At 37.7% G+C, this 15495-nt stretch overlaps 1 protein-coding gene across 50 annotated transcripts in view; it reads right to left on the reverse strand.

Annotated features, from left to right (window-relative positions):
- The window catches only part of LOC123610790 (ABI family member 3 binding protein), a 265188-nt gene that overhangs the window by 158930 nt on the left and 90763 nt on the right, over positions 1-15495 (reverse strand). For all 50 annotated transcript variants that reach the window (XM_045501843.1, XM_045501842.1, XM_045501847.1 and 47 more), the window contains exons 3-4: positions 14949-15017; positions 11393-11525 (exon numbers count right to left, since the gene is read on the reverse strand). In XM_045501843.1, the coding sequence (XP_045357799.1) occupies positions 11393-11525; positions 14949-15017 (202 nt within the window). The remainder of the gene's footprint in view (positions 1-11392; positions 11526-14948; positions 15018-15495) is intronic.

Below are 15495 nucleotides of genomic sequence, written 5' to 3' on the forward strand. Positions count from 1 at the left end.
CTCCCACCCTAGCAAAACTAAAGGGGCTAAGATTCTGGTCAGTTGCTTTTACTTGAAGCCTTACAAAGTCACTCATTTACTTGTGCTAAAACGTTTATTGTGCCCCCTTCTAAGTGCCAGGAACACATTGTTGATGATACATAAAAACAATTACCTAGAACTTCTAGAAACAAGGGGCAGGACTGGCTACATAATTTGTGAGGCTCATCCCAAAATGAAAACATGGGACCCCATGTTCAAAAATGATTAAGCATTTCAAGACAGTGACATTAGAGTATTAAACCAAGCATGGACCCTTCTAAGTGCACAGGGGGACCCTGTGCAAATGCACGTGTTGCATGGCCATCAAGTCAGCAGGGGGTTTATAGTTAACAAATACAGAGAGAGGGGGAATGGTTTTGTATGTTTCTGTACATTTGTATTTTGAATGTATTTGTATATTCAGCCTATGTTCCTACTAGTTACAAACTACTGAAACGCTTGAAGTCATTCATTAGCTTGCTTCTTTCTAGTAAAACTGTCAGGGCTCCAGTTCCTGACTTCCAAGGAGCAAGAGACTGAACGAGTGAAGGAAGCTGTTCAGCCAAAATACTAACTACTACTGGGAACATACATTATAGACTACTAATCCTCTGTGTCCTGTGAGTTGAAACATCAATAGACATTTATGCAACACACTTATTGACAAGTATGCTGCATGGAATTTTTGTGGCTGTGTTTTTCCCTGCCTTGTATACTAGAAAAAGTCAGCAAAGTGCAGAGAAGCTAAAATCAGACCAGATGGGCTACCACATTATGCATCTATACTTTGGATACATTTCTCAAATCCTTAATTGCTGGTATGATCCAAGGTGTGTTGGGGGAGGGGGGGGTCACTGCTAATACAACAACCAAAAGCCAGATTCCAGAGTTACCAGTAAGTTTGATTTTATATTATCTTCCCAGGAATAAAATGGTACAAAAATGTTCTAAGAACTTCCCACATGGTAAAAACAAAACAAAACAAAAACAAAAACAGAGTGGGTGGATCTGTTGGTTGAGCATCCAACTTCGGCTCAGGTCATGATCTTGTGGTTTGTGGGTTTGAGCCCCAGTCATGCTCTGTGCTGACAGCTCAGAACCTGGAGCCTGCTTTGGATTCTGTGTCTCCCTCTCTCTCTGCCCTTCCTTCACTTGTACTGTGTGTCTCTCTCACTCAAAAATAAATAAACATTAAAAAAAAATCCTGCACATTTTTTCTATCTTGATCACAAAGCATTCAAAATAACCTGTCTTATATCAAGTTTGTTAGGAAACATAAACATACAGGCAGTCAACCTCTCTCTTCAGCCTCAGAGGTTATCTTTACCAACACTGGCTTAATTGATAGTTGTGTAATATAGGAAGTTCTAAATGTTAAAAGAGATAGTCAGTAAGACTATTTACCTGTAAGGTAGTGAAGCAAATTTCCTTGATTTTAAAGCTAAATACAGGCCTTATGAAAATTAACAGTGCTGTACCGCACACAGAAGGTACTCCATAAATGTGGAATGAACAGAATGGATATTTGGGTACTCATGGGGTCATTCTAAAATTAGAATATAATTGCTCTAAATGGTCAATAATTCCGTCACCAGAAAATATGGATTTAAGCAATAAAGTTTATAATTATATTATCTTTTTCAATGTGTCATTGCCTAAGGTTTTACTTACCAAAACTCAGCATTCCTATAGAATCAATGCAAACTGAAGGAAAATACAATAAATATCTACATTGAACATTTGCAGAGGGCTTAAGATTTTAAAATTTACTTCAGTTGATTCATACAATAAACTGAAATGAGAATAAGAATTATTATAGAAGAAAAAGAGGGCCAGTAAGTGTCTAAGATCTGATTGTCAGGGACAAAGCCAGACAAATGGTGGTTTTCTGACTCAACTAATACCTTTAGTATTGCATTGGATGGTCTTTCTACTACTGTGGTGCTTGGCAAAAGGAAATAAAAACAGGTAAAATGACCCAGGAGGGAAGAGGACAATCATAATTCCTTTTGACATCATTTAAGGCTTTTTATTTTATTGCGTATTTACCATAACATAGAGTCACAGACTTCCCATTGTCTGAGGACACTCAGGATCAAACATTGATCATACCCTTTTCTGTTGATGATTAAATTTGGACACAAGTGCAACAAGTCTATTAAAAATATAAGTAACAGTCAGTGAATGTCATCAGACTAGACTTCTGGAAGGCCTGCCTCCAGCAACTTGGACTTTAAGGAATGAGAACATTTCATGTCCTTGTGGTAAGAAACTACTGAATGGAATGTTTGGTTTAAATAACATTATCTTTGCTTGGATCTCCCTAATAGTATGAGTATTGATAATAATGCTTACTGTAGTTTAAAAAAAAAATTCCATAGCTCCTCTAAATGTAGGATTTTCACTCTCCAAAAAGAACAGGGGTTGGACTAGACAACGTGTGGGATCCTTTTTGTTTCTACAAGTTATTGTCTACATATTAGACCTTTATTCCAATAAACTACAGAGGCAGAACACAGGGTAGAAACCCCATAAACGTGATTTATGAAATAACTAGTAGTCAATTATACCAAGAGGAGAAATGGAGCCATGACAAGATAAATGTAGTCCTTTCACAAACTAGTCTGCTTGATGCATGTCATTGGTCATTGTTTGGACTTTCTATACTTTTTTCAGCAATATTTTTATTTCTGTAACTACTATTATATTTCCTAAAACATCCATTATATAGATTTTTTTTGTTCTCTTTATATCAAAGGACACTTCCTGACACGGTCTTTGTCAATATTTTTGCTTCTGATGTAAATTCTGCCCTCACTCCCTTCTTCTTTTTTTTTTTTTTTTAATTTTTTTTTTCAACGTTTATTTATTTTTGGGACAGAGAGAGACAGAGCATGAACGGGGGAGGGGCAGAGAGAGAGGGAGACAAAGAATCGGAAACAGGCTCCAGGCTCTGAGCCATCAGCCCAGAGCCTGACGCGGGGCTCGAACTCACGGACCGCGAGATCGTGACCTGGCTGAAGTCGGACGCTTAACCGACTGCACCACCCAGGCGCCCCATCACTCCCTTCTTCTTAAAGTGTCTCTGTCCATCACCCCCTCCCTGCCCCTCTCTGATTCTGGGGTTCTTCCTGCTGCCCAAACATACATAAACATCTTGGTGATTTTATTCCATTTCCTTATTCCATTCGCTCACTTCTGAGCCAAAAAATTGTTTAGGTATTTTTCATTCTAACAAAAATGAAAAGAATTTTCATTTCATATTCCCTTTTATCCCTGCTGTTGTTTAAACAAGATGTCTTACAAGTAATCTACCTTATCCCACTTTCTCATCACTCGTGATGCCTAAATCTCTTTGTAATCTGGTGTCTGATCTGTAATATAATAAAACCTCTTGATCCAACCTAGTGATTTAATCCTTCCTGAGTTTCCTCACTACCTTAAAATCTACTTCTGTTCAAATCTGCTCCTATTCCTGTTAGCTTCAGGCCCCTTCTCCCCTCAATTGGTTTTCAAGGCCAGTTAGGTTTCTCTGCATGATTCCTCTTTTACCTATTTCTTCTTCACTTCTAAGCAGCACTTATGGGACCAGTTCAGGTTTTTATTATCTTTGGACTCTTAAAATAATTTTCAAACTGGTCACAAATTTCCAAAACTCTCTCCTTTATCCCCTAATGGTGGCTGGCTTAAACATCAACCAAAAGAATCAGTTTCTAGTGATTTTGGTGCTACCTAAAATGAAATAGCTCACCTGAAATGGCCGTTATAGCACAAAGCAAATAATATCAAAATCAACAAGAATAGCAAACAGCACCATTTACTGAGTGCTTACTGTGTGCCATAAACTGTGTTAACCGTTTTACACGTATCATCTCATTAAATTCTGACAACTCCATGAGATAGTAGTAGTATTATCCCATTTTACAGATTTTAAAAAATGCCTTTAAATACCTTATCCAAGGCCATTCAGTTAATAAAACAACAGAATTTTGAACATAGGTCAGTCTGACCAGAATTTGTACCCTCAATGTCTGTGCTGTTATCATTGCTGGAGATACTCACTGTGGACTTTAGACAAGAGATGTTGCATAAGACGTTCATGAGCTAGATGGCCTGACCTTAAGACTTGCTCTGTAACATTCCACTTATTCACTTGTACATGTGTTGAAAACTGCTATTATAAAGCAGGATGCTAGGATCCACATGCAATGGAAGATGAGTGGGACACTGAAAACTTCAAAAATGACTTCACAGTATAGTGAAGGAGGTAGATGTATATATGGATAGAACTAAAGAAGTTGGGATGAAAAACAAAGGGTGCTGAGGGGGGCTGGGTATAGCCCTCTACATTTGAACTGTTGCAATGGACAAATGGCATTTTAAATCCAAAGGGTGTGACTTAAAGTTGGATATCCTACATAGGTCCAGGAAAGCAAAGTAGTCCAGATTTAAAACTCATGGCAGTAGCATGACTCATATATTCTTGGAGATAGATTCTATGAGAGATTCTACAATTTCTTTTACCAGGCAGTAGAAGCTGGTAGAGATTCTTCAGCCAGGGAATAATGTTAAGCAGTGATGGAGGAGGTTAGACTTACCAGCAGTGGGAGAATTAGAGAGAGATTGGAGGGAAGAATCTCAAATAATACACTCAGTCCACACGAGTCAACCAAGGAATGACTCATGGAAGAAATGAAATGAAGAAAAAAAAGATCAAAGTTATATTTGTTTTTTTAAGTTTATTTTGAGAGAGAGAAAGAAAGAGAAAGAGAGAGAGTGTGTGCAGGCACACACACACACAAGGACGGGGCAGGGAGAGAGGGAAAGAGAATCCAAGCAGGCTCTGCACTGTCAGCATAGAGCCCAGCATGGGGCTAGATCTCACATACCTTGAGATTGGTAACCTGAGCCAAAATCAAGAGTGGGAGGCATGAGCCACCCAGGAGCCCCCAAAGTTAGTATTTCTACACAAGAAATGATGCAACTAGATTTCTTTATGGGATAAGTGTGCTAAGAAAAGCATTAATATAAATCAAAACTGGATTTCCTACCTTGAAGGAAATTAATGGAAAGGAATTTTTTTGGTAGTACAGATTAAGAATTTAGTTGGAGTTTGAGGTACTAACCACCATTATTTGGTCATTCTAATGTAGATCACTACATCAACAACTGAAAATAGTCTTAGAATTTTGGAAATGAGTCAAGGTCAGATATTAGCCCTGCAAGTCACTTATATCCTTATCACTCCCATTGCTCTCTGTACAAAAGCAACATCAGCACATCCTGTGAGCTTTTAGAAATGCAGAACCTCAGGCTTTTCCTTATGCTGTGGAATAGAACCTGCATTGTAACAAGGTCTCTTACATGATTTACATGCATAAAGTTTGAGAAGCACTGTTTTACTTAGTTAAAGACACAGCATAGATGAGATAAGGGGGGAAACAGATGAGAGATCCAAGGATAAAACTCTATTCCACTTTGGGAGTTAGGCTAACAATTAGCAATAGAGAGGAGGAAAAGGCCAAGAGAAACATTTCACAAAACATGTCAAAGAAAGAGTTCAAGAAAGACGGTGGCTGACAATTCCACTGAGAGGTTAAGAAGGTAAGAACTGAGGGGCATCTGGGTGGCTCAGTTGTTTAAGTCTCTGACTTCAGTTCAGGTCATGAGCTCAGTTTGTGGGTTTGAGCCCCGTGTGGGGTTCTGTGCAGACAGCTCAGAGTCTGGAGCCTGCTTTGGATTCTGTTTCCCCCTCTCTCTGCCCCTCCCCCACTCACACTCTGTCTCTCAAAAATAAATTAACATTAAAAAAAAAAGAGTATGAACTCAGAAAACACTTCTAGATTTAGCAATTCATTGGTCATTGGTGACCACAAAGAGATATTTCAATGGAATGGTAAAAAAGGAAAGGAAACCAGTGAAAGGGAATAAAGATTGTAGGGGTGGAGCAAAAACCAGGTATGAAAGAACAGACCACTCTGAAAAGTACTGGAATGAAGAGATTGAAAAATAGCTTGGAAGAGCTAACAGAATTAACAGAAAATGTTGTTTGGTGATAGAGTAATCTTCAACCTATTTGCAAGCAAGAGGCATGGTCCCAATGGCAGTGAAGGGGTAAATTTGAGAGTAAAGTCTTAAGGAATGTGGAAGGGACAGGATGATGAGCACAGTCTTGAGTCAGAAATGTGCTCCTTGGAAAGAAGAGAAGGAGGATGAATCTGAGGTGAAGAACAAGTGAGCTGATGGTGGATAATCTAAATTTCCTTAGTTTTGCAGAAGCCAAGATGGACTGGAGTAGGAAAAGAGCCAGGGAAAGAAGCCAGGATGCTATTTCCAGGATCCAGGGTATGGTGACAAGTGTCTGAATTAGAATTATTGGCACGAATGTGAAGAAGTAGAAAATAAAGACATTGATGTACTTCCCAAAGGCAGAACCATTATAACTTGGGGGCTTATTAGCTATAGGAGAGGAAAAATAAAAAATGAATCAAGATTCAAGTTAGAGTGAATGGAGGAATGAAGGTACTTCAGCAAGTACTAAGATGTGGACCTGAAATATCAAGAGAAACAGTAGGAGTTCAATTTTGTCATGTGAAGTTTGAAGTACTGGTGAAACTAAAGTGAAAATGCTGCTGTTTTACTTTTTATTCATTCAGTATATATCGACTGAGGGCCTATTATGTGCCAGTTGCTGATCTAGGGACTGGGAAGATTAAGTTGGTTATGATACACATGGTTCCTGTCCTCACAGAGCTTAAAATTTACATGGAAAGACAAATGGATAATAAGGCATTGGGCTCAATCGAGAATTCAGACATCAAAAATATTTGCTTCTTAAAAACCTGGGGGGCGGGGGGACACAAAAAAAGAAAGGCCAGAGCCTGCTCTGGACCAGCCCAAAAGGAGGGCCCTCATTCTACATTAACAGTAAATAACTACAGTATCAAAGTGTCAGAAAATGTGAAAATGATTTCTAAACAAATCATAAAGCTTTAATAAGTTGGCAAAGGAGTGAGAACTAAAGCAATCTTGAACACTTTAACAAGTTGGAAACATGGGAAGGAAAAAATAAGCTATTAATGAGGGAATAAATTTGGTTAAAAACATGTTTTACTCTTCATTGGGGCCAATTTGGAAAGGTTTCTTTTGCCCTTAGATATATTGAGGACAAATGTGTACATTCTTCCATTCAAAGAGTAAAAACACATCTACTTTCCAATGTGAATTCAGGAAAGGATTTAGGAACATGAATACCCATATGGACCCTATGCAAACAGTAACAGAGCCATGTGTTATGAAGGATAACATGATACGCCATTAATATTTCCAAACTTAAAACAAAATGAAACATAGGGGTTTTCTCACTTGGAAACTTACTGCATTGAGCTTTCATAGATTAAGTCGAAATCCAAGTATAAAGACAAAAAAATTTTCTTTGTATAGGATAAATAGGGCTGTATGCATCAATGAGAAAGGATGCCAATATTACACAGAGTGCCAGTATTAGAATTCAGTGCATTACACTGATGCCAGTTGGTGTTCCTAATGCAAGCTAAAGGCATTCAGATTCCAATGATTATTTAATAAAAGTACTCCTGAAGGCAAAACTCAGCTATATTAATCTTCTGGTTTTCAAGAAGCAATCATTCCCTATAGCTACTATTATTCTAACCTACTGGCTTAATCAAAATTCTAAAACAAACAAAAAAACCCCAGCATCTTGTAGGGTAGATTTCTCCAAGTCTGCTTCTAATTACATTCATTTAGAATCCTGGTGGATTTATTTGGGTGTTTATAATGTGCACAGTAGTTCTAGGGCCTTTCAACAAGGACCACTATTTTTTCTCAGCTACCACAAAGACTTTAAATTTCAGCTCTTTATTAACGGTACTAACTAGGAAGAAAGGAGGCATGTGTAAATGAAATCCGTAAGTACTCCAAATGCTTTCTTTTAAGCATTACCATTGAATTCTTCCCTGTTAGTCATGTCCTAAGAGTTTCCTATTTTTGTCCAGGATATCTTGATTGTCCCATTCATCCAGGTTTCAAAGTTTACAAGTATCTTGATATGTTATTATTGAATCTTAAGAAAAACACTTTATGCTAAGTAGAATTATCAATTTTGACTATTGTGATTTAATGGGCATGGCTCCATCTATTTGATGACAAGAGTAAAGCCAGGGTGTGTGGGAGATGAACAAGGGGGTTAGGGAGAGATACATGCATGGTCTGAGTAGCTTGGGTCTTCTAATCAATTGCCTTGGTTAATATCCTAGCTTCATCAGACCATCTGTTCCTCTCCTTCTCCCTGTATTATCTCTTTGTGCTATCAAACCATGGCAACATCTGTCAATTAGAATCAGTATCAGATAAATTCCTTCATGAAGGGTAAGGCCAAATGGAACTGAAGGAAAAATCTGAGGACAGGGGAAGAAATCATATCCAAAGCATGCTCTATGGATTTGTGGGTTAGTTAACTCCATGAATTTATCAAGCAAGTTAAGTAACTATTAAAATCAGCTTCATTTTGCTACAAGAGCTCCACATTTCCTTGCTTCCTTTTTTTGTTTCCCCTTCTGTCTTTAAATTAGAAACTCAAGAAGCTGAAAAGGAGTAAGAAAGCAATCCGTAAATGTTAACCTTCTCAGCATGGTACCCTGGATCAATCCAGTAAAAGCTGGAATTACCACATGAAAGCCTATTCTGTCAAGAGTTCATTTTCCAAACAAAGTAAGTTAATGGACTTAGTGGTGGGTGATAAAGGAACATTTTAGTTTCTTTGAAACATCTCAAGCTTATTTTTCAAGAAATTTGGTTTTGGCACTATCTTCTACATGGGTTTTTCCAATAATTTCTTCCTTCAGAACTATGAACATGTGAAGGAAAATCTAATTTTTTTCTTAGTCTAAATTTCCTAATGAAAGTCATATGAAAGGTACTCTTGAGAACTTAGGAACATTTTTAAAGGTCTTTTTTTGGTTCAATTTAGACAAATAAAAATAGAGCACTACACAAGAGATTATGTCCAAAAGTATATGAAAAGTATATGAAAAGTAATAGTGGACATTAAGACTCTAGTAAGATGCTGCTATACTAGAACAGCGAAAATGCAAAATGCTGACAACATGAAATGCTGGTGAGGACGTGGAACAATCTGAATTGTCCTATTGCTTACAGGAGTGTAAATGGAAAAGTCAGGCGAAAAAAAAAGTTAAATATACATTTCCCCTGTGACCTAGCAATTCCACTTCTAAATATTTACATAAGAGAAATTAAAGCATAGGTCTACAAAGTCTTAAAGAAAAACATTTATAAAATCTCAATTCATAATAACCCAAGACATAAGTAAGTACCCACCAATAAAAGACTAGATAATAAATTCTGGAATATTCAGAAAACAGAATACCACTCAGAAGTGAAAAAAGAATGAGAGGTGCCTGGGTGGCTCAGTGAGTTAAGCATCAGACTTCAGCTGAGGTCATGATCTCGAGGCTCGTAATTTTGAGCCCCACTTTGGGCTCTCTGCTCTGTCCCCCTCTTTCTCTGTCCCTCCCCACTCGTACTCTCTCTCAAAACTAAACAATAAAAAAAAAGGAATGAACTATAACACACACAATGTCATGAAAGAATCGCAAAAACATGCTGAATGAAAACAAAGGGACACATAACATGCTGTATGATTTCATTTATGTACAATTATAGATTAGGCAAAACTTATCTACAGTGATGGAAATCAAATCAGTGGTTGCTTCTTGAGAAAGGTACTATCTGGGGGAATGAAAAGGTTCTATTTCTGGATGGGGCATAGAATACATGATTATGTGCATTTTTCATATCTGATCAAATAGTGAATTATATTGGATTTAAATTATACCTCAATAACACATTTTTTATTTAAAAAGGAAATGAGGGCATCTGGGTGGCTCAGTCAGTTGAGGGTCTGCCTTTAGCTCAGGTCGTGATCTCATGGTTCATGACTTCAAGCCTTGCATCAAGCTCTGTGCTGACAACTCAAAGCCTGGAGTTGTCTCCCTCGCTCTCCACCCCTCCCCCACTCACATTTTAACTCTCTCTCAAAAAAATAAACACTTTTTAAAAAATTTTAAAAGATAAAAATGGGATGAAACTTTTCAAATTTAAAAATCACTTAGAGTCCATTTAACTTTTTTAAAAAATTTTTTCATAGAATGCTTCGGTTGAAGAGAATTTGGAATCCTTGTCAGATGCAAAGTTTTGAATTAAAAACATTTTTTTAATGTTTATTTTTAAGAGAGAGAGACAGAAATCTGGAGAGGGGCAGAGAGAGAGGGAGTCACAGAATCCGAGGCAGGCTCCAGGCTCTGAGCTGTCAGCACAGAGCCTGACGCGGGGTTTGAGCTCACAAACCATGAGATCATGACCAGAGCCAAAGCTGGACACTTAACTAAGTCACCCAGGTGGCCCTGAAGTTTTGAATTTTAAAGGTAATGTAATAAATACTTATGATAAACAACCATTGTCTATCCCAGCTTCAGCACTCAGTACAGACCATACCAAATATATGTGCTGGTTGGATGAATGGCAATCATTTGAAAATACATTAGATGTTTCTTATTTTGTCCAGTGCAGGAAGATAGGAGCTTCATTTCCTAACCTGTGCTTTTTCTTGTGTTTACATCTCTCCCTGTGTCTATGTCTCCAGTTTTCTCCAGCAGTGATTCTCAAACTTAAGTGGACATCAGAATTTTCCAGAGGCTTGTTAGAACACAGATTACTGAGCCCCACCTTCAGAGTTTCTGAACATGAGAAGGGAATCCAACTGATTTTGGTGCTACTTGGTTTGGGGCAACACTTTGAAAACTACTGCTTCTAGTACTTCAACTGTCAAATCAAAGATCCATCCTTTTCCAACCAAAGATCAGTATTTCCAACTTTCAACCATCTTTCCTAACTGCCTTGGGCCTCATCCTCTGAGCTTTTATTACTCTTCTCATGGAAATTCCCCATTGGTATTTGGCTCATTCTCCTTTGTACTTTATTCTTTGGAAAGAAAAAATGCTTGCGTGTGTTTTCTATTCAGGTAGGTGGTAACTTCCTCATGGGGAAGAGCCCTCACTTAGTATTTTCATTCCCCTCATGCTTAGGACAACCTGTATAGCTAATGGGTGATCTGTATGTGCTAATACCCCTGATATTTATACATTCTTCTAAAGCATGTACAGATACCAGAAAACCAAGAGGTAGGGGGCACCTGGCTGGTTTAGTGGATAGAGCATGTGACTCTTGATCTTGGGGCTGTGAGTTCAAGCCCCACGTTGAGTGTAGAGATTACTTAAAAACAAAAACAAGAGCTAATTTACAGGTTAAAAAAATCTTTTGTTAGATGAATTACCTGTCATTGGGACAGTGACTTGGCAATGTCCAGTCATGGTGTGGGTTAATGAGGAAACCCCAGGACAGGAATACAGAGCTTGGCGACAGAGTGCCGACCACCAGCTGGAGAGGTTTGCGAGAGCGTGCTTTACCTGTGGAGGTAACATACGGGTAACAGTTTATTTTTATATTGGGGTAAAATGCATAAAAATGACTCAGGAAGATGATGAAGAATGTGAAACCATCAAATGTCTTTTCATAGAGCACACCAATATTATTAATTTTGTGACCATGAATTTAAGCATAAACCCAACAAAATATTATTTTGAGATTTATGTGTGTATGCATATGTGTGTGTGTGTGTGTGTGTGTGTGTGTGTGTGTATATATATATATATATATATATATATATGCACATATATGGGTAATGTATGCATGTAAAGTATATCCAGTCATACCCAGGTTTTATTTCTTGTGGGTTAGGGATGTATATGAAGGTCTTAGCTATGTATATGAAGGTCTTCACTATTACCAGTGAAATGAATAATGCAAATGGATTCACTCCATTTCTTTTACAGATACAATAAAAGCATATTTGGTTCCCCATCCCCTACTCAAGACTATGAACTAGTGTGAAAGAATATCAAACAATAGAAAGCTTAACATCTAGCTTGTAGGTTATATTCTTTTTTCAAGCCAATTTAGAAGCATAAAAATCCCTTGTTATACTATTACAGTAAGCATTTTTTTTTTACAGTTAGTGTCTATATAGAAAATGTATGCACTTTTTTTTTTTTTTTACACATTCTTAATAATGCTGGGAGAGTGGAGATAATATAGGAATCACAGTTCTTCTGATGGGACTAATTAGATTTGGGCAATGCCAAGAGATGGTGACAAACCACTTAAGATCTTTTTCCAGCATATAAGGGGCAGATATTTGCATTTTCAAAAAATATTGGAAACTTCAGGATTAGGGGACAGTGCAAAAGAGGAATGAAGATTCTTTGCCATGGAAACCAACACTGGCTCAATTAAAAAAATCTGTAAATAAAATACAGTATCTAATAAAATTATGCAGAATATAAAACATTCTATATTTTCATTGGACCCTGTCTTTCATTTCGTGAAATGCCTGTTGTATTTGCTATAGGAAGAATTTGTGTTATTTTAATCTAACACAATAGGAACTAATAGGAAGCTACCCTTTGTATGAGCTTAGTGAAAGTTACCTGAACCAAATGCCCTTGACAATTTTGTCAGGCTTGCTGCTTCTATTAGATTTAAGTTCTGTCAGTTGTTACTGTGGTGAAAACCCTTCTTAGCCAAGAATATGTATAACCAAGTAGTGGCAGATTGTTTCCTTGTAACATAGCTGAATTTTTTAAAAAGACATTTGAAATAATTGTCAAGGATAGCTGTTATTTTGTTGTAAACATGCATTTATCCTTCTTTATAAAATTTTCCAGTTCCACCTATGATACTACCTAGCATTACTATGATTCCAAGAGTCCAAGTCTGACTGCCTATGAGGGTAGATTAGAACCTGATGAGAGTGAGAGGTTTATGCTGTTTGAAAAAGCCCTGAAGGGATTCTGATATTCCTTTTCTAGCCCCTGATTGGTTCTCCCTAATGTAATACCACTATCTCATTCTACAAATGAAAACTAAGGCCGAGCTAAGTTTCAAGGGTATCCAAGTTCATACCAAGAGTAGGGTCAAGACTCAAATTTCTGTCTTCTGAACTGTACCTTTGTTTTGTTGTTTTTTTTTTTTTTTTTTTTTTTTTCTACATCACTGGCATAGCTCACCATGTATGAAGATAATGCCATTTAGAGACAAAAGATAAATTTTCCTTTCTCCAAGGGAACCTAAAGCCTACAAAACCAGAAAGTATTTATTTCACTAAGTATCGATCTGATACAAAAGTGATTAAAATGTATGTGGTAAATGCAAATATAAAATGAATCAAAGTTAATACATTAGTCATTCTATCATTCTCAAATTCACATTACAAAAAAAAAATTACACCCGCTGCCTGAAAGGAAAGGTGGGGTAGTACAGTATATCCTGAACAAAATAAACAATTTCCTGAGCCCGTCATCACAAAGAGAAAAATAATTTCCAGACCAGTGCCATACAAGTCCCCACAAAGTGCTACTGAGTTGTAATCACTCTTTTGACGTCCCTTACACATCTTTGTGTTTTTGTATTAAGAAAGAGTTTGATGAATGTGAGGCCAGAATCCCATGGGTCCTTACTAATACTTCTTGACTCTATTAAATATTTTGAAATAAAGTCTTGAAATGGTGACTATCATTACAAGTTATAAGGAGTAACTGAAATTTCCCTGATGCTTTGGGATAATTTAAGGGGCCAGGAAAAGGGGTTTGTGTTTTTCAAAATGCTGGACTATTAACTGCTTCTCTAAAAAAGACATGAAAAACAACCGAAGGAGGGGAGGGGACTGTGGCAACCCATTTCTGGTAACTGGCTTGGCTGATGCGTCCAGAGGACAGGATTCACAACTGCAAAGGGGAGGTTTCCTCAGTGTGTTTAAAGATCTGTATGCTCCCCCCACCTCCATGCCAACCCTTTAGAAAGATCTAACAAAGGAGACCCTTCGTTGTTTGACATTTAGTTCACTGTAAAAGAGAAACATGATTAGGAAATATGTAAAGAATAATTGACATTAGAAAATGAAAGCGAAAACCAAACCTTTTTCTCAAGTATCTACAGTTAGGGAGATTTAATACCAGACAGTAAAAGCATATTCACAGCTTCTACAGCCTCTTACAGCAAGGGCGGCTTATTTGATCTGAGAAGCAATTTTAGTAGTGAAATTGGAAAATGTAAGGTTTTTAATCTTTCTCCAGTCATGAAGAAAAGGCTTCTACTCACTTATTCCACATGGCATTTACTTTCCTGTTTCATGTCTCCCCATCCCTGGGAGTATCTGTGTTGTGTTGCTATTGTTTCATGAAAGCAGTCCTTGCTCTATTTGTTCGACTAAATAGAAGAGGTTTTGAAGGAAGAGATGAGGAGTCAAGTAAAACCCAAGTTCCAACCCATGTAACATGCCTATAAATGAGTTACGCTTTTAAAATGTTAACAGTCTCCTTTAACAAAGGTTAGACATCAGATTTTGCCCTTAAGATCCGGAAAGCACAATAGTGCATGGGTTCACACACTGCCAAGTAGAAACAGGCTAGCAGGAGCTAACTCTATGTGAGCACTTGTTGTGTGCCAGGCCCTGTGCTACGGGCCACACATGCATCAACTCCTTTAACCCTCACAACGGCCCTTGTATTCAGGGGAGAGGAGGTACACACAAGTCCAGTAATTTGCCTAAATTCCTCACATTTGTATGTAGTGGTGCTGGGAGAAGGTCCCAAGCAGTCTCTACAACCAGACCATAATACTTGCAAGGAGGATTATCTGTTGACACAGGGCTTGCTGTGCTGTATATTCTAATCCACGCTCCTAAGGCTTCTCCAATGCACTTGGTCTCCATGGGTAGAAATGAGAAGGCATGGCTTAAAGTTAATAAAAGCTTAAAAATGAACAAAATATACCTGAGCATGACTTCTTTTGACTTGGAGGAGGGGCGGGCCGCACAACAATCAGATACTTCGGTTCCGCATCTGGAAATGATAACATTATTTCTTCAGTAAAATTCTCTGAGAAGGAGCAACATTCATGACAGTACATCCATGTCCTGACTCAACGTTCCCCGGAATTAGTCATCATAACCACAGCACCAGTGGATGACAGGACCCAGGAATTCAGAAAGTTAATACTTCCTGAGATGGTTCAGTCCACTAAGTCTTTTAAATGAATATTAAATCCAGATTTTCAAAACCAAATGGACAGGAGTCGGGGAGAAGTCTTAAAAGTATCTTGCTAGACACAGATTTCATGTCACATTTTCATCAATTCTTTCCCGTGCAAAGAGGTTTTCTTTTAATCTGATCATACCCATTTTGTTACCCTATTCTTCACACTCTTCTGATGCTTCAGAATCAGAGAAGGAAAATCATACTTTCATAAGACACAACAGGGTCTCACATGCTGTGTGATCTGAAACTGCTTACTTCTCTGTTAATATCAGTATTCTTTTTT

Source organism: Leopardus geoffroyi, chromosome C2 (assembly GCF_018350155.1).
Source record: "Leopardus geoffroyi isolate Oge1 chromosome C2, O.geoffroyi_Oge1_pat1.0, whole genome shotgun sequence".
Classification (NCBI taxonomy): Eukaryota; Metazoa; Chordata; class Mammalia; order Carnivora; family Felidae; genus Leopardus; species Leopardus geoffroyi.